General features: G+C 42.7%; 2 protein-coding genes across 2 annotated transcripts in view; one reads left to right on the top strand and one right to left on the bottom strand.

Annotated features, from left to right (window-relative positions):
• LOC126092096 (mannosyl-oligosaccharide glucosidase) overlaps positions 1-2,795 on the bottom strand; it is a 50,143-nt gene extending 47,348 nt beyond the window's left edge. The window contains exon 1 of the mRNA XM_049907522.1: positions 2,408-2,795. The gene's annotated coding sequence lies outside the window, so the exon portion shown is untranslated. The remainder of the gene's footprint in view (positions 1-2,407) is intronic.
• Positions 2,796-2,911: 116 nt separating this feature from the next.
• The window catches only part of LOC126092074 (protein neuralized), an 897,276-nt gene continuing 874,288 nt past the window's right edge, over positions 2,912-25,899 (top strand). The window contains exon 1 of the mRNA XM_049907498.1: positions 2,912-3,153. Coding sequence (XP_049763455.1) covers positions 3,120-3,153 — 34 coding nt within the window. The 5' untranslated portion in view covers positions 2,912-3,119. The remainder of the gene's footprint in view (positions 3,154-25,899) is intronic.

Raw genomic sequence — 25,899 nt, 5'->3', positions numbered from 1 at the left:
CATCATTATATAATATAGCTTTTCTAAATTTACCCTGCAGTTAGTTTTTATTTTAATGAAATGTGTGTTAAATATGGCAAAGGGCTTTCATTTATGGGTTGGGGGTTGGTTTGGGTTGTTTGGGGGAGGAGACCAGACAGCGAGGTCATCGGTCTCATCAGATTACGAAAGACGGGGAAGGAAGTCGGCCATGCCCTTTCAAAGGAACCATCCCGGCATTTGCCTGGAGCGATTTGAGGAAATCACGGAAAACCTAAATCAGGATGGCTGGATGCGTGACTGAACAGTCATCCTCCCGAATGTGAGTCCCGTGTGCTAGCCACTGCGCCACCTCACTCGGTTTAAATTATGGCACTAAAAATCAATCTGTAACCACCCTTTATTTCACATTCACACTCATTGTCAATCCTACCCAACTCTCACCAACTTCCTGACTTACCCTCACCTAATCCTATCCTACTTTGTACTAGTCTCACACAGGTGAACATGAATAAACCCAACAAACTACAGGGATGGATTCGTGAATAGAAATGGAGAAAAAAAAGGTCCGATAAACATGTGTCTGGGAACAGACACAGAGAGAGAGAGAGAGAGAGAGAGAGAGAGAGAGAGAGAGAGAGAGAGAGAGAGTGTGTGTGTGTGTGGACAACTAATCATCCCAGAACACAGTACAGAGCAGTGTTGCATTCAAGTGACAACAGGTGTTCAAAGTGCAACACACATGGTACATTCTCAGAGGAATTGTCAAATTGTCATTCATCAGCACCATCTACCCCAGCAACAAAGCACTTCCTCCATTTTCAGTCAGGAATCCATCCCTGCGGTTTGTTGGGTTTATTAATATTCACTCTGCATATGTATGTATTATTACTGTAATGTGTCTAACATGTCTGACACTGTTATGCTGAATGGTTTAAGGGCAAAAAATAAGCATTACTGCACTGATTTACAGTTTTTATGACACTATACAGCAAACATCATCAGTATATCACACAATTTGCACTTTAGAAATCACTGCTTCTTGCTGCAACGAAACTCACTGATGGACATTCACTTGGTAGTGAGGTAATTTGACTCCAGTCTAGCTGGACTGGTAAAGGGATTTATTTAAATCTTTCTTAAAGATGACATCACAGCATTCAGCTTGAATGATGCAACAAAATCACTGAAATGTAGAAGAAAGTGGTTTGATATGTGTTTTATTGCCACTAACTGTGAATAAAAGTTTATTTTAAGGGGTACGAGACCTAACTCTGTAACCAGATATACCCTCCTCTGCAGTCTTATATCTGAATTTAATTATTATTTAAAACAGTGCAGGAGACAAATGCCAGTTATTTCTTCTCAATCTCCCTCTTGTTCTTTTGTATTTCTGAACTCTTTCTGGCAATTCCGTGAGCACTGGCAGTAATTCAGATAAAAAATTAAAAAAAAAAACAATACCTCTAACTAGCTTCAACTACACCATCTGGCTGCTTATAAACACAATTTTAATAAGTAGGTGCATAAAAAGGAAAAAAAAAATAAGTCAGCTAACCAAAAGTCATATAAATTTGGTTGTTGGATATCTGGAGGTTTATAACAATCTAACAATCTTTATAAAAACAATAAAGTGACCTTTGATGCACTAAACACCAAGAGTAATCTACTACACTAATGCTGTAGGCCTATTGTACTGGAACTGCTATAGGCTATAAAAAAACTTATTTTCTTTTGAAAATGAGTTGTAATACATCGCAATTTATTAAGAAAAGTGTGTTTTGAATAGTTAATAAAATGATACACCAAGATTAAAGGCATGCTGACGAAGCAAGTGATGATAATTACCCTTGCACAAGGCACAAATATGGTTCATCTACAATATTTAGAGGAGAAAAGAACTTACACGATTTCTGATAAACGAGAATATTTATCGTGAAGAAAAGAAATTAGCATCAGCCGAGTGGGTTTTGGCTGAACGTACAATGTCGGTTGCGTTGAATGACAACTACTTCAGACCATTTCAGAAACGGCTGGGCTAAAACCACTTTAAAGACGAGAAGACTGCAGCTGATAATAAATTTTGTATTGTCAGGTTCTTCTTCTGATTTAAACTTGATAAGAACATTTACAATACTCTAATTTTTATCTTTATATGAATTACAGCATATTTGTAAATTAATTTCAGTTTTTTTTAATTTATCCATGTTATATTAATGTTGTTTGAGGCCTGTGACTGTATTATAAAATTATGTGGAAGAATTTATACTGCTGCAGTCATTTGTGACTGCAGGAGAATAAATTATTCCACATAATTCAGGTTTTTTTCTTTTTAATTTTTGGGCGCTTTCTGCTCACGTCGCTAAAATTATGAGGGCGTTACACACTATAAGAAAGCGTATACCATACTAAATACCGGTACGCGCACCTTTCCTGAGAAGGGTTTGTGCCTGTTTGTCGTACACATGGAAAAATAACGTCACTCCTGAAGGTGCGCCCTGCTCTCTGGCCACGTAGTTCGTAAATCGAATACTAACATCTCGTTGATTTTACTATGAAAACGAGATAAATTCTGCAAATTAAGCAATGATGCATGCGTTTGCTGTTAATTTTCCAATCACTCAGCCGACACAGGCTATAAAGTGTCAGAATACGGTTTTCTACAAATCAGCATATTTATAACTTTGACGCTGTTAATTAAAATACTTTGGCAGCTGTATTTCGCTACACACTTTAACAACACAACACACGTGTTAGACTCATAACATACGTAAACATAGTCACTTCAGACATCAACATTGATCCAGTGACACATCTTTGCCATAAATTCTTTGCATTGCATAGCATAAGTAGTGATACCAACCCTTTATAGTAATTACATCCTTTATCCAATCCTACCAACCTTTAAGGAGTCAAGTGTAACGACTCCATCATAGATGGCAATACCTGTAACGAGTTTGTAATTCGTGAACAAGTGCAAGGTGAAGAACCTTTGCCATTTTACAGTAGTCTGAAACAGTGGCAGTTGTTCCGTTAATTAGCCAGATGTTTGCAGTTGTTAAGTGGGACAGTATTTGATAATCGTCATCGGTTCACCTGAAACTTCACAAGAATTCGAAATTCTGGAGATGTCTTGAGAAATGGGACAGACATCCAGCAGCCTTGGTCAAAACAGTGAGTGATGTCATTATTTACTTTTTATCGTAGCCAGAGATATATTGGAATATTATGTCGCCGTCATTCAAGCGTCAGAAGCAGTCGCACGTGATTATGTTGACAGTTGGATGCTTATCGTGTGTGTGTGTGTGTGTGTGTGTGTGTGTGTGTGTTTTTTCTGAATTGCGGAATGTGGTAGAGACTGTGTTTTATTTGACAGCTAGACGATTTTGAAAAGACGTGCAGCGTATCAGTGTTCTTGTGCACAAATTACTGAACGAACGTTAGTATTAGATATTTATTACAAATAATATTTGTCCATTTGGATTGATCAGAACTTTTAGTTCTACATTACTATTGGCACGTGTTTGATTAGGCTCCTTTAGAATGAAATTAATGTCCGGGCACTTACATAGAGCTGTTTCTGTTTCCACAAAACATTAAAATTATCTCTAGCATTTTTGGTTTTTGTAGTGGAAATATATAGCTTCTAATTAGCGTTTGTTTATTTTGCTATATTTTGTCTGATCGGATTTAATGCACTTCTTTATTAATATGCAACCTATTCAATGATTAGCTACTGATGAGAAGTATTGATAAAACTTACCGAAAGGCTGTACCTGAAACAATCACAGAGGCAACTGTTTTGCTGTTGAAATTGTTGTGTCGTTTTAATTATTCGATTCATGATGAATTTGCTGTGAGATTTTTCAGTAGGTTTTAAAGACTAAATATGCTAAATGAAAGTAGCAGAATATGTATACATGACAACAGTGAATTTGTCGTGAACGCAATCGCCTACCTTTGTTCCATAGATAGTTTCAAAGCCACAGGCATAGTTCATTTAATAAACTGTAAGTCTTTGAATAATAAAAATTTATCGCAGATGCCTTATACCGCTTTGGGCACGTACATAATTTGCAGCTTATTTTTGTACATTATTTGTTAGTGTAGTGCTTCACAAGAAACTCTTTCGAAGCAAAACATAGGTTTCTCAGTGTCTGTCGTTTGTGATCATAAGGCGGGCCGTATTATTTGGTACAGACCGCCCCGCCCCCTTTCTTACATTAAATACGATTCTCTCTCTCTCTCTCTCTCTCTCTCTCTCTCCCCTTTCGTGGAAATTAAATAGAATGTTGGTGGTTGTTATGTAACTTTTCGGTACACTAGAGATCATCATTTCTGATCTGTAGACTTTTTCATACTTTTCAAATCTTTGATGACGCTCGTCAATCGAGTCGCTGTAAATCTCATCCGCATGAAGTGCATTGCCCAGGAATCACAACAATTCGTGTTTCAATCCAGTGCTGCAGCAAAGAGTCGTTAGTAGACTGAAAGAGGCTGTAAGAGGCCTTTATGAGGGAATTATTTTATCCCCGCGTAATAAAGCCTTTTCCATTTCACCCCTTTTTGACCATACAAGTAAGTGTTACGTTGTTTTTTTTTCCTCAGTTCTCGTTCTGTGCACTTTTATCTTCCCTCTTGCGTTCTTGAATTTATTTGTTCTGTCTTGGGCACTTGTTAATTTATTTGTTTTTGTTTCTATATTTTGTTCTACCTGCTTTGGAATTTTTGAGCCCGCCTTCTTTCCCATTTCTCTCTCTCTCGATAGAATTAAAAAAAATTATTTCATTTTTCAGATTTGATTAACTGAGAGCAGATACTGCAAGCAAAAGGGGTGCTGCTGGAAAATGTCTTCCATCGGGTACCTTGTCTGCACTGGAGTGATGTCTAGTGAATAACGATTAAGATAAATAACAATAGATATGTCGCCTTCTCTAGCCATTTCAAATTCCTTTGGCCGATGTTTCAGGACTCGAGAACAGTCGATTTACACAAGTCGTGCTTTCGTTATTTGATATCGGCTTTCGGAGATGCCTTTCATTTTAAACGCAGTAATAGCAACCCACAAAGAGAAGTGTCAGATAAGGATGTTTAAATGAAATATTTTTGTTTATTAATGGTAATGTTTGACGACAGCAAGAAATTAATTTAGAAGTTGAATTCACAGGAGGGTATTGCCTTTCTGCCAAACGAAACGTGAGTTTCACCAAAACAACGACTACACCAGCGTTTAGCGTGAGTTCTGTTTCCGATTTGCACATTACTGCCCCTCAGCGCAGTGTTCCGTGCCCTAAGGACCTCAGCTATCGGACAAGTCAGTGAAATTATGAGTTCATTATCGTTGCGTCCTTCCTACGACAGATGGGCTTACCGCACACGAGCGCCCTTTTCTTCAAAGATATTTAAGCTAACGCACAATACGAGCACACTATGTAAGTCTCTAGGAAGAAAGCGGATTTCAATACAGATCTTCATTGTTTACGTTTTGATAAGGTGCTGAGAACTAGCTGCTGAGTGAATTCTGATACTCGTCATTATTCCCTGGCCTTTTTAGACTAAAATACTCTCACCCGCCCAGTCGCGGCCGACGCTGCGATTTTATTGTATGATATCACCGCTTGATTTCGTTCCTACGGTTCCGGGCAAACACATTTCGCATTGTCGTTTTAATGGCATGTGCAATTATTCACATTGGCTCGCTACTAAATTCGAGTGCAATTATCCATCAGAATTTTAATGTTTGATAATCGAGAAACGTTGCAGTGACTGCACATTATAAAGAAATTGTTTCTAATAGACAAAGTAAGCATTTCTTGACGCGAGTCGCAGCGGAGAGTATTGCTGCTGCCAGAAATAAGCGTTCCAACTATGTGTAACAGTCAACATGTTTGGCGATGTGCAAGAAATGGTCGCGATCGGGAAATGAATTAGTATTTTCCAGAAACCCAGTGACAAAAGGACTCCAGTAAAGACCGTATTAAAGTAGCAACAAGACCCATAAGTAAGTTAATCTTCAAACTATATTTTCCTAGACAAGGCCAGTTTCTTTAATACGAAAAGGGATCCATCCATCCAGCTTGCTTTAGTGGAATCCGCAGGGGACCATAGTGCAAATTATAATTTTTTATCAATCGCTAGGGAAAAAAATAAATATAAAACGTGCCTGATCTTGGGCTTATCCCTAGGCATGGGAACTGTAACCTGACAGCTGAGCATAGGCCGAGCAATAGTGAAAGTGATCAAACTATGTAAATAAGTGTACAATGTAAATTGTTAAATGCGTGAATCTGACGCATTCATTTGATTTTTTTTTTGCGTAGTTCAAACCCCCGACCGATCATCCAGATTTAGGTTTTCTTTAGTTCGCTCCAAATCGATTGCGGCAGATGCCCAGGTACGTACGGTCCTTAGAAAAGGACACAGCCGAATTTCTCACCCAATCCGAGGCAGTGTCTCATTTCTAATGCACTCGTCTAGAACAAAACATTGAATCTCAGTCTTCCGTCCGTCCTTTTTTGATGTTCAGAGAAACAATACACATTCTTCTGAAGAACACTAGCGGTGTCATTACTCTTCTTAGCAGTTGTTATAAACTTTCTGCAGTCAGTACGTATTTAGGTAAGATTTTGAAAAAAATGCAGCTTTTCTCATTACTACTATGTTGGTTGAAGGAATTGAGATGGTCAATGAAAGACTCCCTCCCTCCCTCCACCCCAGCCTCTTCCCTCCCCCCCCCCTTCCTCCCTGAACGAACCACAGTGCAGCAGATCATTCATCCATTAGATGGCGGATAAAAATATGGAAAGAATATTGATTTGTAACGTTCTGTCAAGGCGAACTCATTCAAGGCTGAGCTCTAACTCGGATACGACAAAATTTGAGGCGTGCTTTTTAAAAAGAACCACTTCCGCATTCTACGTAATCGATTTTGAGAAATTATATGAATCAGCATAGCCGGATGGGTCATTAAACTCAGCTCTTCGTGAGTTAGTGTGTCATGCCCAATTCGCTGCACCACCTCGTGCAGTTGGATAACAATAACAGATTATGACCAACGATACACCCAGAACCATCTCATTGTTATGGGATACCGAAGATACCTTCCATTGTGTGTAATTTTTATGCTCACTGCACGTAACTGGGCATAAGAGATCAACAGAAAAAATTCGCATGTACTGATGAACACGTTGGTAGGGCTCGGGTAGAATAATTTGCCCCAGGGGCAGAAACGCTTTCTTATTATTAGCACAGGTCGAGTGTACACCTTTTCTCCGAAGGGCTGGCAGCCTTAGTTTGCTGTCACCTGCTGAGCTGTGCAGGTTGTTTGTTAGAAGTGAAAGTCTCAGTTGTTTGTGCCTTGATTTTCGTATTTGGTACTCCAGCCAGGGACATAGACTTGTAGAATTACATGCCGTACTGGCATAATGTGGTAATAGGTTTATTTGCAGACTCGTAAGCTGTAGCCCAGAAGTTCTGCTTGTGCATAAACTTCAGCTGTTGGACAGCACTTCCCCTATCCCGCGGTGACCTTTTCGCAGCGAACACCCCACCATTACAGGGTACGACTGCGTCGAACACTACGTGAGGCGATGCGTCCCACATACCAGTAGGGAATGATTCCAGTAAGTAGTGGAGACATTTTTTGTAAAATAATAATTACAGACCAATATCCTTAACGTTTATTTTGCTGCAGAATTCTAGAACATATTCTGAATTCGAATATACTAAATTTCCTAGAAATTGAAAAGCTTTTGTCCATGAATCAGCCTGGTTTTTAGAAAGCATGGCTCTTGTGAAACCCTTCTTGCCGTTTCCTCCCATTATATACTGTGAGCTATGGGTGAAGTTCAACAGACAGATTCCATATTTCTATTTTCCGAAAAAGCATTCGACATGTACCGCACTGTAGACTGGTAACAAAATACGAGCATATGGAATAGGGTCCCGGATGTGTTAGTGTGTCGAAGACTTCTGAAGTAATAGAACCCTGTATGTTGTCCTCGGCGGTTTGTGTTAATCGAGACTAGGGTATCGTCGGGAGTGCCCCAGGGAAGTGTGAGTCGAATGCTGTTATTTTCTTTATACATAAATGAACTGGCGGACGGGATAGCCACCAATATGTGCTTGTTTCGTGTGATGCTGCAGTGTTTGGAAAGGTGTCGAAGTTGACTGACTCTAGGATGATACAAGATGGCTTAGACAAAATGTCTAGTTCGTTTGATGAATGACTAACAGCTCTAAATGTAGAAAAATTAACATTATTGCGGATTAGTAGGAAAAACAAACCCATAATGTTCTGATACAGCTTTATTACGTGCTGCTTCACAAAGTCGTGTTGTTTAAATATCTGAACGTAACAGTGTAAAGCGATATGCAATGGGACGAGCAGTGAGGATTGTGGTAGGAAAGGCGAATGGTCCACTCCAGTTTATTGGGAGAATTTTAGGAAAGTATGGTTCTTCTGCAAAGGAGACTGCATATGGGTCGCTAGTGAGACCTATTCCGAGTAGTGCTCGGGCGCTTGGGATCCGCACCAGGTCACATTAAAGGAAGGCATGAAAAAGTTCTGGGGCGGGCTGCTAGATTTGTTACCGGTGGTTTCGAACAACACAGAAGTGCTGTATAACGAGATTCTTCAGAAACTCAAGTTGGAATCGCTCGAGGGGAGGCAACAACATTCGTTTCAAGGCTCACTGGTGAGAAAATTTAGAGAACCGAAATTTGAAGCTGATTGCGGAACGATTCTACCGCCGCCAACAATACATTTCCCGTAAGGACTACGAAGATAAGATGTGAGAAATAAGAGCTGATACGGAGACACATAGGCAGCCGCTTTTCCCTCGCTATATTTGCGAGTGGAACAGGAAAGGAAATAACTATTAGTGGTACCAGGTACCCTCCGCCACGCACCATACGATGGCTAGCGGAATATCTATATAGATGCAGATATTTTCAGGTGGGGGAGGGGGGGGGGGGTATTTATCACTGATGACGTCTGCCAATGTTCGTCACAGGCGAACTGTACAGGAACCTATTGACCTTACTGGAAGAAGTATAGCAACCAGCTGCTTTATATATAGCATTACTTGTGCTAAGACGCGTTTCGGATCTTCACCGATCTTCAGTTGTCACAATATATATATATATATATTGCTGTTGTGGTCTTCAGTCCTGAGACTGGTTTGATGCAGCTCTCCATGTCACTCTATCCTGTGCAAGCTTCTTCATCTCCCAGTAGCTACTGCAACCTACATCCTTCTGAATCTGCTTAGTGTATTCATCTCTTGGTCTCCCTCTACGATTTTTACCCTCCACGCTGCCCTCCAATACTAAATTGGTGATCCCTTGATGCCTCGGAACGTGTCCTACCAACCGATGCCTTCTCCTAGTTAAGTTGTGCCACAGACTTCTCTTCTCCCCAATCCTATTCAACACCTCCTCATTAGTTATGTGATCTACCCATCTAATCTTCAGCATTCTTCTGTAGCACCACATTTCGAAAGCTTCTATTCTCTTTTTGTCCAAACTATTTATCGTCCATGTTTCACTTCCATACATGGCTACACTCCATACAAATACTTTCAGAAACGACTTCCTGACACTTAAATCTATACTCGATGCTAACAAATTTCTCTTCTTCAGAAACGCTTTCCTTCCCATTGCCAGTCTTCATTTTATATCCTCTCTACTTCGACCATCATCAGTTATTTTGCTCCCCAAATAGCAAAACTCCTTTACTACTTTAAGTGTCTCATTTCCTAATCTAATACCCTCAGCATCACCCGACTTAACTCGACTACATTCCATTATCCTCGTTTTGCTTTTGTTGATGTTCATCTTATATCCTCCTTTCAAGATACTATCCATTCCGTTCAACTGCTCTTCCAAGTCCTTTGCTGTCTCTGACAGAATTACAATTTCATCGGCGAATCCCCAAAGTTTTTTTTTTCTTCTCCATGGACATTAATATCTACTCCGAATTTTTCTTTTGTTTCCTTCACTGCTTGCTCAATATACAGATTGAATAACATCGGGGAGAGGCTACAACCCTGTCTCACTCCATTCCCAACCACTGCTTTCCTTTCATGCCCCTCAACTCTTATAGCTGCCATTTGGTTTCTATACAAATTGTAAATAGCCTTTCGCTCCCTATATCTTACCCCTGCCACCTTCAGAATTTGAAAGAGAGTATTCCAGTCAACATCGTCAACAGCTTTCTCTGAGTCTACAAATGCTAGAAACGTAGGTTTGCCTTTCCTTAATCTAGCTCCTAAGAGAAGTCGTAGGGTCAGTATTGCCTCACGTGTTCCAATATTTCTACGGAATCCAAACTCATCTTCCCCGAGGTCGGCTTATACTAGTTTTTCCATTCGTCTGTAAAGAATTCGCTTTAGTATATATATTCGCGTTCGAAATGCGGTCGTTTTCGTTCATCAAGAGTAGTGACTGGCGTATTGTGACGAGCCAGTTGCTCGGCCACCATTGACCAGACGTTTTCAATTGGTGAGAGATTTGGAGAATGTGCTGGCCAGGGCAGCAGTCGAATATTTTCTGAATCCAGAAAGGCCCGTACAGGACCTACAACATGCGGTCGTGCATTATCCTGCTGAAATGTAGGGTTTCGCAGGGATCGAATGAAGGGTAGAGCCGCGGGTCGTAACACATCTGAAATGTAACGTCCACGGTTCAAAGTGCCGTCAATGCGAATAAGAGGTGACCGAGACGTGAAACCAATGGAACGCTGTACCATCACGCCAGGGTGATACGCCAGTATGGCGATGACGAATACACGCTTCCAATGTGCATTCACCGCGATGTCGCCAAACACGGATGCGACCATCACGATGCTGTAAACAGAACCTGGATTCGTCCGAAAAAATGACGTTTTGCCATTCGTGCACCCAGGTTCGTCGTTGAGTACACCATCGCTGGCGTTCCTGTCTGTGGTGCAGCGTCAAGGCTAACCGCAGCCATGGTCTCCGAGCTGATAGTCCATGCTGCTGCAAACATCGTCGAACTGTTCGTGCAGATGGTGGTTGTCTTGTAAACGTTCCCATCTGTTGACTCAGGGAGAGAGACGTGGCTGCACGATCCGTTACAGCCATGCGGATAAGATGCCTGTCATCTCGACTGCTAGTGATACGAGGCTGTTGGGATCCATCACGGCGTTCCGTATTAGCCTCCTGAACCCACCGATTCCATATTCTGCTAACAGTCATTGGATCTCGACCAACGCGAGCAGCAATGTGGCGATACGATAAACCGCAATCGCGACAGGCTACAATCCGACCTTTATTGAAGTCGGAAACGTGATGGTACGCTGTTTCACCAGGCAACGCCGGTCAACTGCTGTTTGTGTATGATTTGGTTGGAAACTTTCCTCATGTCAGCACGTTGTAGATGTCGCCATCGGCGCCAACCTTGTGTGAATGCTCTGAAAAGCTAAACATTTGTATATCACAGCATCTTCTTCCTGTCGGTTAAATTTCGCGTGTGTAACACATCTTCGTGGTGTAACAATTTTAATGGCCAGTAGTGTATATGGATTTTGAGGAGTTGCTCGACCATTGTACTCCCGTCTTTTTAACTCCCTCCACACTGTCATTCTGCTAGTTGGACTGTTTGTAAAACTTTGATATTCGCAAACCGTTCCTCCTGCTGATTTATGCGATATTTTACAACCACCGTCTGCAATGCTCGGCGATCCCGTTCCGTCAGTACGCGAGGGTCTGCCAAGTCTTGGTTTACCTGTGATTGTTCCTTCGCTGTTCCACTTCAGTCACATCACCAGCAGTCAACTTTGATAGCATTAGAAGGGTTGGAAAGCCCTTGATCGGCTTATTACTCATATGACTACTATAGTTCACGTTCGAAGTCACTGAGCTCTGCTGACGGACCCATTGTGCAGTAACTGCTTCTCTAATGACAACACAATGCTGCGTGTCTCCCTTTATCCACCTCTCGCGACATCTAGTGATAGAGTTGGAGTGTCCGGATACTTTTGATCAGATACTGTATCTAGGAGAAAGTAGATTGTCTCTCTATCCCTTTCCAGGCACAGGTTCTCAGCTTTTTACGATTGAATTACGACGTATATTTCGGCCCGTTTGGGTCCTCTACATGTGGATAAGACCCATTCACGGCTTATCGTACAGTCATTAATTCATGAGTGTCCACTATCATTGTTATTATTAACGACCTTCGCAACCTATAAATCCTTCTCATCTGTTGAATGAATTTGCCACGTAATTCCGACTTGGCATTGAATGTTCCAGTTCCGGTTTCCATAAATGGAGAAAATCACACAAACAGTTGTATTTGGCAGTGAAAGTAAACGTTGGGCTTGAAATATGGGAGTTTTGTTGCCACAACAGAGCTACCCAAAACTTCTTGGTGCACCAGCGATGCTGCAGCCCGCTTTCGTCATCTGTACTCGGCAGACGACTTCCTGTTTGAGAACAGGACGACAGTCGGTGCCGTAAAGATGAAAAAATTACTGTCGAGGTAGACAGCAGGATGAACTAGTGTCGAGGCATTTGTTACTGAACGAACTGTGGTGGAAGGACATTGGCAGATTGGAGGAGTTCAACTTGCTAAATGTGAACACTCCTTTTGTACACAGAGTGGCAACAGTTTTTAAGAAAAGTTCGTTGATCAAATACTAAACCAGATATTGGCTGTCATCCACTCGAAGAAATATGAGTGCGACAGTATAGTGGCCGTCACCAAAATAGGCACCTCATGGTCATCTCACTGTCCGACAGCATTGCCAGTTAGTGATGATTTCAGGCGTTAGTAAGAATTCCGGAAAAAAATATTAGACATCGCTATTTTTAGTCTAGAATATGATGGTGTTCTTTCCGAAGGAAATTCTTGCCAGCTGCTACGAAAAAATAAATAAAAAATGACTTTACGAGAAATTTGGAAGGAAAGTGATTATGAAAAAAAAAGAAATTTCTTTTTACTTAAACTTCTGGGGAAAAAAACAGAACGACTGTCATATTTGGATTGAAAATGATATATGAACATTCTCAAAACTTATATATGCATCTGATAAATATTTTAATATGAAAACATAAAAGTTGCTAAAAACAGTCTTTGAATGCATAAATATTTTATTGAAACCGGTAACCGGTTTCGATCTGTTGTACGTAGATCGTCTTCAGATCCTGTACTCTGCATAGAGAGTAGTAAACAGCTTATAATAATGAAGCGAAATAGTTATAAAATATAATCAATGTTAATAGTATACCCATAATGGTGACTGGAGCAGGGCTTGCTGAGCAGGCTGAATGGACAAAATCAGTGTATCTTAGAAGTAGCTTTTATTACTTACACTCACGATCCATAGCCATTGGCCAGCAATGATGCCATGCTGGAGGCAGGGGACGGGGCTATCACGGTTTAACGACGAGCAGCTGAGCCAGAGTCAGCAGTCGATTACATCTCTCCAGAGTAGCCTGCTCAACCAGCCCAGCTCCTGTCGTCATCATGAGTAATCATGTTTTACAATTATTTCGCTTTATTATTATTATAATGATATGTTTTTAAATCAATCTGTATATTGAGCAAGCAGTAAAGGAAACAACAGAAAAATTCGGAGTAGGAATTAAAATCGATGGAGAGGAAATAAAAACTTTGAGGTTTGCCGATGACATTGTAATTCTGTAAGACACAGCAAAGGACTTGGAAGAGCAGTTGAACGGAATGGACAGTGTCTTGAAAGGAGGATATAAGACGAACATCAACAAAAGCAAAACGAGGATAATGGAATGTACTCGAATTAAGTCAGGTGATGCTGAGGGAATTAGATTAGGAAATGAGACACTTAAAATAGTAAAGGAGTTTTGCTATTTGGCGAGCAAAATAACTGATGATGGTCGAAGTAGAGAGGATATAAAATGTAGACTGACAGTGGCAAGGAAAGCGTTTCTGAAGAAGAGAAATCTGTTAACATCGAGTATAGATTTAAGTGTCAGGAAGTCGTTTCTAAAAGTATTTGTATGGAGTGTAGCCATGTATGGAAGTGAAACATGGACGATAAATAGTTTGGACAAGAAGAGAATAGAAGCTTTCGAAATGTGGTGCTACAGAAGAATGCTGAAGATTAGATGGGTAGATCACATAACTAATGAGGAGATATTTAATAGAATTGGGGAGAAGAGGAGTTTGTGGCACAACTTGACTAGAAGAAGGGATCGGTTGGTAGGACGTTCTGAGGCATCAAGGGATCACCAATTTAATATTGGAGGGCAGCGTAGAGGGTAAAAATCGTAGAGGGAGACAAAGAGATGAGTACACTAAACAGATTCAAAAGGATGTAGGTTGCAATTGGTACTGGGAGATGAAGAAGCTTATACAGGATAGAGTAGCATGGAGAGCTGCATCAAACCAGTCTCAGGACTGAAGACCACAACAACAACATGTTTTTTTTTATTGTTGGTAAACCGAGGTCGCTGTTTCCCTGGAACAATGTTCCAGAAAATATGTGAAAGATAAAAGTATTCTGAGATAAAAAATAAAATATCCGTAAGAGGGGTGGAATCTTTACCGCCTGTGTAACGAAAAATGTCACCGCTGATAAATTTGTGTTCTGTTAAATCTTGTAGAAACTTCTAGCGAGAAAGTTGTTAATCTGTGAAATTAATTTTGGTACCATCTTAGACGTCATTATTGTATAGAGTCACGTACGGACGCATTTTATTTACAAGGACTCCGTGCGTGACAGCGCCCAAGTGCTTGTGTGCCGCCGCCAGGGTTTTAGTTCCGACAGCTCGCCGTAATAGCACCGAGAATAATTCCTACCTCCAGAATTTTTTTGGATTTGCAGCTGTTACTGACCCTTCGTCTCTGCAACCATTACCCAAATCGCCGATATATACTATATAAAAGTAACCGTAGGTAATATTTTTTTTCATAATGTGGGGCCACAGTCATATTTCTTTAGAGCCAGTACCGCCATTAGACTGTTTTTTATTTGCAGTGTTATATTTGCGCGATCATGATTTCTGCTTCAAAGTGCCATTATCAAGTGTTTTAATGTTATACAGTGCATAAGATGGCATACTGTCGTATTTAAAATACACTATTAGACACATTGTCTAAGGGTCAACATTTCTGGTAAAAGCCTACTGCGTTTGGTATATTCAGTGATAAAACAAAGCAGTAGGCTTTTACCAGAAATATTGACTGTTGTGTCGGCAGATTAGCCAACACAACGCACACTAATTGAGAGAGGAGGCCGAAATGCACGCGTCAACTCACGTAGGCTGGCGTTAGGTCTGAAACAGGATACGTAATGAATGCTATAAAGAAAAGTACGTAGCTGCTGGAATACTTAACTTTAATCCATCATTTGTATACAGCGTTCTTGATGATACAAGTGAGACTCTCTCTAGAAATGGTTAATGGCGCCTTGCTAGGTCGTAGCCATGGACTTAGCTGAAGGTTATTCTAACTATCTCTCGGCAAATGAGAGAAAGGCTTCGTCAGTGTAGTCGCTAGCAAAGTCGTCCGTACAACTGGGGCGAGTGCTAGTACGTCTCTCTAGACCTGCCGTGTGGTGGCGCTCGGTCTGTAATTACTGACAGTGGCGACACGCGGGTCCGTCGTATACTAGCGGACCGCGGCCGATTTAAAAGCTACCACCTAGCAAGTGTGGTGTCTGGCGGTGACACCACATTGACCCTTAGACAATGTGTCTAATAGCGTATTTTAAATTCGACAGTATGCCATCTTAGGCACTGTATAACATTAAAACACTTGATAATGGCACTTTGAAGCCGAAATCATGATCGTGTAAATGTAACACTGCAAATAAAAAACAGTCTAATGGCGGTACTGACTTTAAAGCAAAAGAAAAAAAAGTAACTGTAGGTACTTGCAGGCCCGTATTTCCCTTGAAGACGAGCAAAATATACTTTTGCGTGGGGTTTTGTGAAACCCAAGTTATATCGAAGTTTATCAAAGGACTATTGTCATCGTCACGCAGTAAGTGCATTTTACACAGAATTTGCTGTTGCAATGTCTCTGCATTCCGCTGCAAATTTTCGTCCACCATTACACTTTCTGAATCAACATGCAGATGAGCGGAGAAGACAAAGAACGGCGGTTTCTGAGCTAGAATAACTAATATTTTCAGTGATCCCCCGTATTTTTGTAGTCCTCGGGTACCCTCCTCTGTCGCCAGAATTTGGCGATTTCGACAGAACGTTTGTGCGTAGAATTGTACATCGATATGTACAATTCTACGCACAAACTTATTGTCGAAATCGCCAAATTCTGTAATATCAGTTTTAATTTCTGTGCCTTTCACATGCTCACATTCAGAGGTTCTGCTGATGTTACTGCATTGTTTAATATGGGTAGTAGTAGATTCTGACATACAAGATTTTATTGTCATTTTGTATACTTGTACGAAATTTGTGTTATTCCTGGCTCACGTCATGCTCGCATTTAGATGTTTTACTGATGTTACTGCACTGTTCATATGGAATACAGTCGATTCGAAAATACTAATGATTTTTGTTGTCATTTTATGAACTTGCGCAGAATCTATATTATTCCTGGCTTCTTCACTGTTGACCATATTAATAAAAAGAAGTCCAGTACATTCGATACGACAATTTTGGATTGTTTTCGAATGTCTTTACACCCTTTACGCACACCGTCCGGAGCAGCAGTACGCGTTGGCCCTTGATCCTCCATTCCACTCACTACCAGACACAAAATGCCTCGTTCCACGGAAGACTGAAACCACCCATGACCACGCGGTATTGCACGGAGACAGTGGACATTTCATCTGATGCTGACTTGCTGCGCTGTTATCAATGAACATGCGGCAACAAAGTTATGAAGCGAGCAAATCGTAGCGCTTAGCGCCGGAGGATTGCAGGGATCGGGTGTGACCGTTAGGTGTCGAATTTCGTGACGGCCACTCTAGTTGTAATCTGGCCTTCTTGCAACCATCGTCTGGGTGGCACACCGTTGCGTGGACCTACAGACCACCAGTCTTCCTTCGTAGAATATGACTGCGCAGGTTAGATGCTACGTGGCTTGATTCCTCCGCTAGTCTAAGCCAAAGGTTCCTCAACTTTTCCTCTAACGGAACGCTTTGAGAATCCTGGCTCTTTAATGGTACCCCTTGTTTTTTTTGTTTTTTTAACCAATAAAAATTTAAAAAGTGAGGGAACTCGTTTTAGTCAGTGATTACTTCAGTTTTAAATCATAACTAATAACACAGAAATCATAATTTTTTTAAAAAGATATTTAGTATCGCCAGAATGCCGAAAAAACGCCATGTTATTAATAGTTTTTCGCGGCGCTCTCGTTCCCTTCCCGCAGGACAAATTCACTCATCTTAAAGTAGTTCACACAGAAAAATGATTCACTGAGAATGAAATTGGAACTACGCATTCAAGGCGCAACGTGCAAGGGATAAAGTTGTGCATCGTCCAATATGCTTCGAGCATTTAAAATGTTAGGAAGAAAACGGCCGGAGATGCATTCAGATTGGACATTCTTGTCCAGAAAAAAACAGAACACCTTTAACGACTAGAGATTGGATGTTCATATTCTCAGGACATGTACATCAGTGTGTTCTGCAGTAATTATCAGCATTTGAACAATGTTGGCCTGCAGGTTCAAGATCAACATCGATATTGTGGCGCAACACCACCTACCGGTAAGATGTGCCTGCGGCAGTCATTGTCGCTATAAACCGAGGGTAATGGATCTGCGTGGCTTGAGTAGACGTGCAGGATGGCTCGTAGACGTATGCGTGAACTTTATCGTCAAATCAGTGAGTTTGAAAGAGGGCGCATTATTGGTATGAGTGTGATGCATCCATCCGGGAAATTGCTGTTCCTGTGGGACAAAGTTTTTCAGCAGCGCAGCGGATGTGTGCAGAATGGTTCACGGAAGGCCGTAGAACACGACGAGATGGGTCATAGCATTGCAGGACAGACCTGCGTCCTCCTCGGCTCTGGTGCAACAGTGGAACGGTGTAACACAGCGTACACTATTAGGGATGACAGTCCGTCGCCGTTGATTACGGCATGGGATTCGTGCGCATCGTCCACTTCTGTTCCTACCTTTGACGAGTGTGCAGAAACATGCTAGACAGCATGGAACAACGTCACCGGGTACAGGAATGGCGCCACATTGTATTTTCGGACGAAGCCAGGTTCTGTTTGAAAATAATGCCCGCATTTTGGTTCGACGCAGACAGGGTTAGCAGCATCACAGTGACTGCATTCGCAGAAGACATACAGCGCCAACGTAAGGCCTTATGGTGTGGGGTGCTATTGGGTACAACCACAAATCACAGTTGGTGCTTGTCCAGGGCACTCTGGCCGTTGAGACCTACGTGAATGGCGTCCTGCGAACCGTAGCCATACCCTTTCTGCACAACAGTCTAGACGCCATTTTTCAGCTAGACAATGAACGACCACATGTTGCTGAAAGAAGACGTGCCTTCATGGTGTCACAGGATGTCAGCGTTTTACCCTGGACCGCCAGATCACCAGACTTGCCGTCACTCGAAAATGTGAGGGAATGGTGAAACGACGGGTGTAGTGCTGTGACCCAGTGCCAACCGTCACAGATGAACTTCGGAACCAGGTGAATGCACCAAGGATGGCTAAACCGCAAGACGCCATTCGCGCTTTATAAGCGTCGATGTCATCACGCATGGAACAAGTTATCAAGGCCCACGGCGGACCCTATTCCTACTAGGCAACAAGTCACTTATTGATGTACGTGTCCTGTGAATATGAACGTCCTTATCTCTAGTCATTCAATGTGTTCTGCTTTTTCTGAACGTGAGTGTTGTTGTACAGTTATCTGGCCATTTTATGACAATATTCAAACATATAATTCTGGAATGCCATTAGGTAGACTGAACCGTGAAGTGTATCTGTGTATCAGTTGCCGAGGTTAAAGTTTTGGACGAGAATAAATGGACTAATAAATATGTTTTGAAAGTATTCTACCTTGCACATACATAATTTTTTTATTTTTTCACCTGTACATGTTTCAGTGAAGTTCCTCTTTATTTTTATAAATTGCACATACTATTGTTCAGGTAGCTGTCTGTCATGTACAGCACAGCAGATGATTTCGATAATTTGCTATCTGAAACTGAACGAGAAGCATACACAACAACAAACAAATGTTGTGGAAGCTTCCTATTCAATTCCATATGACAGACTGTACTGAAATACATCGGTTGTACTGCAGATCACAAGTAGCTGCCTGAATAACAGTATAGCAGGATGTGCTATTAACAAAAATAAAGGGAACCCACTGATGATGAAACTACACTAGAACATATATGGGCAAAAACGAAAGAAACAGTGGTTGCTCAAGGCAGATTTTTTACAAAACATTTATTTGTTGAAGCAAACATACGGAAAAGTGATGTTTAACCTCAGGATGAATCAGTAAATTGTCTATTTGTTCATAAACAGCAAATCACTAAAGTTGTTCACTTACGTATTTTAGTTAAGTGTCATAGGTGTAAGTGTTGAAATATCCCCTCACGTAGCCCATTTCGATTACACAATTAATTAATAACTAGTGTGTTGCTAAATGGGTAAGTATCGGACGAAAGTCCAAAGATCCAGATTTACTGTCCAGTCGCTCCTAGGATTTTTTATCTCTCTTGTAACTTTTTATATGTAAAAAATGCGAAGTTTTACGGTAATTCGCCGTCCATGTTATAGTGTATGTCTCCCAGTAAATGGCTGATCAAGTTACCCCAAAGATCAGGGGAAGGTAAGAGCATACCAACCCCAACAGAACCATTATTAAAGTACTGTTGCGTTCAAACCAACGTGGGGGTTGAGTAGGGCTTCAGATTCGGTCGTAGCTTTGATTTATTGCTCGAAATAAAGGATCTGTTTCACGAATAGTGTGCAATTTATTCTGCTGAAGCTTCTCAGGAGTATCTATCTATTCAGTTGTTTTTTTTCCTGTAGTACTTATTACAAGATCGATTATGTCTGTTCTTTCAGACGCTTGAAGCTACAGGTGATACGCAGGGTCCAGTTTGATTTCTTTCTGCTTCGATGGTAATTTTTGACCTTATGACAGCTGGCTGCAATTGCTAGTGCCATCGTTCAACTATACAGTACTATTAGTCAATAAAACTTGGCCGTAATAGAGTTAAATAATCGTCAACTAATTTTCAAATGACAGCATCGCTTTAAAGAAATTTCTTCATGTCCACAGGCATACACAGACGAGCAAAATTCAAATACCGTGGGAGCAGTGGACACATGAACATTATTTGTCGGAGGTTGAGTGGTTCTCATCGGTTTAACTACGATCTTACATCAACTGTGTACTATTTTAGCATTTCAAACATCAAAACACTTGTTACTGTGAGTCTATGATGAGTATGCTGCAAAGTAGTGGACGGCAAAGCTTCAAAGTCAGTGTAAAATATATTATATTGAGGGGAATAGAAATGCTAGTCTTACAACATCTCTATTTCTTTTGGCAATGTGATCTCTGAGGTATTCCTGGTGAAATTGGTAGATGGAATGTTTTCTGGTATTCAACCGTATTGACGTTTAAATGTCATGAAACTCGAAGTTTCAACGCAACCATATAGCTGAAATTGCTCTGGAAGAGGTCGGTGTCCAGTATTATGTGCTGTGGTGGCATACTTAAGAATATGGAAATCTTATACTTACTCACTGTGACACAGTGTACCTCATGTATCCCCATATACCGGGTGATCAAAAAGTCAGTATAAATTTGAAAACTTAATTAACCACGGAATAATGTAGACAGAGGGGTAAAAATTGACCCACATGCTTGGAATGACATAGGGTTTTATTACAACCGAAAAAAAACAAAGTTCACAAAATGGCCGACTGATGGAGCCGGACAGCAAAACGTCAGTGACTGCGCATGGCAATCGTGTATAAAAGGAGCTGTAACGAGAGAGAGAAACTACAAAGGCTGCGAAGTCTATCAAAGCAAGCTGAAACCCTTCCTACCAACTACACGATCCGTACAACACACCCACCCACCAAAGCGGGCTAGCCAGCTCCAAAATGCAGTGCAGCGCCAAGGAGCACCTGAAACCACAGGAACCCAAGAGGCCAGGCAAATTACCACCCAAACACCACAACCAAAAAGCAGTAGGACTCAACAGCAACTCGATCAACCAACAGCCCGCACATATGCAAGCGCAGTCTCACCGAAGCAACTGACACCAGTGCACACCCAGGTGGAAAGCAGGGATAATACCAAGACGCCAATCCAAGGGCCCTCGAAACCACCGCCTACCCCCAAGCCCAGGGAACATGTGCCAATCCCGAAGCCAAGGGAGCCAGGGCACAGCCCAAAATCCACCGAAGTCGAGCGAGTGCCACCATCAACAACTAAGCCAACACAAATAGAAGCTACACACCTACAAGGAAGCCACCCAGCGGAAACCACAACAGTACCCAATCAGCCAACTGCTCCAGAAACTAAACAACCAGCCACTCCAGAAACCGAACAACCAGCACCACCACCAAATAGCGAACAACCAGCACCACCACAAAACACAGAACCAGGCCTAACTCCCTTTCAAACTGAACTGGGAGCAGATGTAGGTGAAATACTCAGCACCCTCAAGCTCTTTGACAAGCAGCGACTGCTGAACACAGTCAAACCCACCGCTCAAAAACTCCGAAAAACAAATGACAAGGCCACCAAAGCGCTAATACTGATGGAGGCAGTACTCACCATCATGGAGTAGTTATGGCGGGACGCAGAACACCCAAACGGAACATGACATTATGCATCTGGAATGCCAATGGCATAAAAAGCAAAAAGACTGAAGTACAAGCATTTATCACTGAAAATGACATCGATTTTATGCTCGTAACTGAAACCCACCTACGTCCACCTGACACCTTCCGACTCAGAAACATGGCCACTTACAGAACCGATAGACAACACCAGAGAGGCGGTGGCACAGCGATTTTTATCAAAAACAATATTACGCACGACATAGTAGAAACCCCTGCACTAGAAGAAATAGAAACCACCCTGTTAAAAATCAGCACAACCCTCGGAGTTCTGCTGATTGGGGCTGCATACCTAGCCCTAAACAGAGAACTTCGGGAAAACGAGCTACGCCAGATATTTGACCTCCATCCAAGGGTGTTACTCGGGGGAGACCTAAATGCAAAACACCCATTCTGGAACTCCCGAGTGGCAAACCCCAAGGGCAACAAACTAGTAAGCCTAGAAGAAGCACTTCAGATCACAGTCTGGGGCCCTGACGACCCCACCCACGTCCCGCTATTGCCACAACAGAGGCCTGACGTCCTGGACATCGTTGTGACCAAGGGAATAGCAGACAACATGCACTTGGATGTGCAGGACGACCTGTCCTCTGACCACAAGCCTGTACTGGTTAATTTCCACAGACTCATGCCACCACCGCCACCACAGCACCAAACATTCAAAACCGACTGGGACTTATACCGAACTTCCCTAACAGCGACCATCCGCCCAGACATCCAGCTCAGAACAACGGACGAGATCGACTCAGTGATCGAATCACTCACCACTCAGATCCAAACAGTTTCGCGCCAGTCAACAACCATAACCAACCAACCTAGCAATGAATTCGAACTCCCACCCCTCCTCCGTGATCTCCGTTACATCAAAAACAAAGCCAAAAGGCGCTGGCAACAAACTCGCGACCCAAGAGACCGTACTACCGCCAACAAACTAATGCGCGAGCTAAAGAAACGGTTAACGGAGTGGCGTGCGGAAGTATGGGCGAACAAAATGGAATCATTCAACCTTCAAACCACCGACGAATGGAAGGTTGTAAAGAACATAAGAGCCGCCCAACCACACAAAAGGGCCATGACAGGCAATCAGGGCACAATCTACGACGCCTTGTCGAAGGCCGAGTTACTCGCTGACACCTTTGAAGAGCAAAACACCCTCCCATCCCACGACGTACAGACACGCGACGACCAAGACCAAGAAGACAGAATTAAACAGACCATCGATACATTGAGGAATACGCCACCCTCCACAACACCGCAGCTAACCACCCCAACTGAGATCAGAAGGGAAATACGAAAGAGAAAGGGGGGTTCTGCACCTGGTCTCGACAAAATAACCCATATGCATCTAAAAAATCTTCCACGTAAGCCAATAGTGCTCCTAACCAGGATATTCAATAAATGTTTGTCGTATTTTCCCTTCTCATGGAAAATAGCTAAACTAATCACCATACCGAAAGCCGGCAAAGACCCAAAAATCCCTTCAAACAACAGACCTATCAGCTTACTACAGACCATGGGGAAGCTGTTTGAGAGGATCCTACTACAGCGCCTGGAACCATCCCTGACAGACAATAACACACTAAGAGCCGACCAATTCGGTTTCCAAAAGAAGGTGTCAGCAGAACTCAAAGTGCTCCGCGTCACCGAACACATCGCAGCAAATATGAACCTGCAGAAGTCTACTGCAGCCGTGTTCCTTGACTGGGAAAAAGCCTTCGACAAGGTGTGGCATGACAACTTAATCTGGAAGATACTACATCAAACATCTATCCCAGCCGTCTACGCCAAGCTACTCGACAGTTACTTAAACGAGAGGCATTTCGTGGTTGAGGTGGATGGCAATCGTTCCTCTCGTCGCCAGCTGATGGCGGGCATCCCCCAAGGGTCTGTCCTCTCGCCAACTCTATTCAACATCTACGTCAATGACATTCCCTTGGAGGCAGGAGCCCACATCGCCCAATTCGCTGACGACACGGCGTTCTACACCAGTAAACATCGGCAGCATGTATCCATTGGCAGACTACAACGACAGCTCAATCGCGTGGAAAACTGGTGTAGAGCAAACGAACTTCAGCTAAACGCCGCAAAAACAACCGCCATTTACTTCACCCGAAAGCGACCAATCCTGCAAAACCATCTGCGGCTCAACGCCCAGGAGCTACCCTGGAGGGACAAGGTTAAGTACCTTGGCGTGACGCTGGACAGAAGGCTGTTTTACCACCATCACATCAGGGAGAAGAAGACAAAAGCCCTGAACCTAGCCAAGGTACTCTACCCTCTCTTCAAGAGCAAGAACTTAAAAACTGAAACAAAACGGACACTATATAAGACAACGGTGCTGCCCACAATGACATATGGATGCTAATCATGGGCAGTGGCTGCCCAACAAGGAAATATGAACTGCAGGTAGTGCAGAACAAGGTGCTCAGGTGGATCCTAGGAGCACCCTACTGGACTAGAATATCCCAATTACATGAACAGCTGGAGATGGACACACTTGATCAAACAATTAGGAAACATACTACAAAATTTTTCCAAAAGATAGGCAACGTCAGAAATAGCTGCAGACACCTGACAGACGTAGGCACCCAAAGACCTAAAACCTGGCACTAACAGAGAGTGCCACGATCCATCACAGAGGACCCCACAGATTAAATCAGGAAATACACCCCAACTCCCAGTCAGAAGCAATTTCAACCACACCAACCACCTTAAACCAGACCAAGTAGATCGTATTGCGAGAGACAATCTAGCGGCAAGCAGACGCCGAACCACCATGGACAAAGAGGAAAGCGGCATCCAGCCGCAACAAACACCACGGACCAAGAGGAGAAGAAGGAGAATCAAACACCAAGCCTTCTTGCAAGGCGCAGTACCCCACCAAGGGCGGCGGATTGGTGAACTTTTAAGTTCAAAAATCACAATCCTGACCCCCAAAATGAATAAATGGTTCCCCAACAGCACTACCTAAACACAACTACATCAATACACGGAAAATCGGCGAAGCCGATAAGCCTATTCAACAACACTGTGACACTGAAAGAAAGAAAAAAAAAAAGAGAGAGAGAGAGAGAGAGAGAGAGAGAGAGAGAGAATCAGATGCGCCAGCAATCGCAGCATGTTGACGTTACCTGAAAAGGCGCTTTTAGTGAAGCTATATTATCAGAATAGGGAATGTGCTAGTTCAGAGTTACGATCCTATCGCCATAGGAAGGGGATTCGAACGGGTAAAGGCCCGTTGACAAATGCAGCTGTGGGGAGAATGATTTCGAAGTTGGAGGCCACGGATTGTTTAGACGACAGACCCCGCTGTGGCCGACCGAGCACAAGGCGTAATGCTGCTGAGACAGTTCAGGAAGAAATGGAGACTGTAGCGGGTTCGTCTATGCATGGGGAAGTCAGCGCTCGTGCAGTCGCACGTCGCACCGGCATTCCATACACTACTGTTTGGTTGGCACTTAGGCGTACCCTCCGATGCTATCCGTATAAAATCCATCGGCATCATGAACTGTTACCTGGCGATTTAGTGAAGCGGAGGGTATTTGCGATGTGGGCGTTTCAAAAGATGGCGGAAGATGACGATTGGTTGAGCAACGTGTTGTGAACCGACGAAGCTCATTTCACAATCCGAGGGTCTGTCAACGCCCACAACTGCAGTATTTGGGCTACCGAAAATCCTAGAACTGTCGTGGAAACTCCATTGCACGACGAGAAAGTCACGGTATGGGTTGGATTTACCACATCTACCGTTATCGGGCCTTTTTTCTTCGAGGAAATGCGTGATTCTGGTTTTGTAACTACTATCGTGGCGGGTGAGCGGTACGCCGATATGTTACAGAATCGCATCATCCCCAGCCTGGCTGATAAACACCTTCTGGAACGTACGATATTTATGCAGGATGGCGCTCCACCCCATATTGCTAGACGCGTGAAAGATCTCTTGCGCGCGTCGTTTGGTGATGATAGTGTGCTCAGCCGCCACTTTCGTCATGCTTGGCCTCCCAGGTCCCCAGACCTCAATCCGTGCGATTATTGGCTTTGGGGTTACCTGAAGTCGCAAGTGTATCGTGATCGACTGACATCTCTAGGGATGCTGAAAGACAACATCCGT

Source organism: Schistocerca cancellata, chromosome 1, assembly GCF_023864275.1.
Source record: "Schistocerca cancellata isolate TAMUIC-IGC-003103 chromosome 1, iqSchCanc2.1, whole genome shotgun sequence".
Lineage (NCBI taxonomy): Eukaryota > Metazoa > Arthropoda > Insecta > Orthoptera > Acrididae > Schistocerca > Schistocerca cancellata.
The sequence above is the reverse complement of the archived record's forward strand: the minus strand, read 5'-3'. Positions and strand labels throughout refer to the sequence as shown.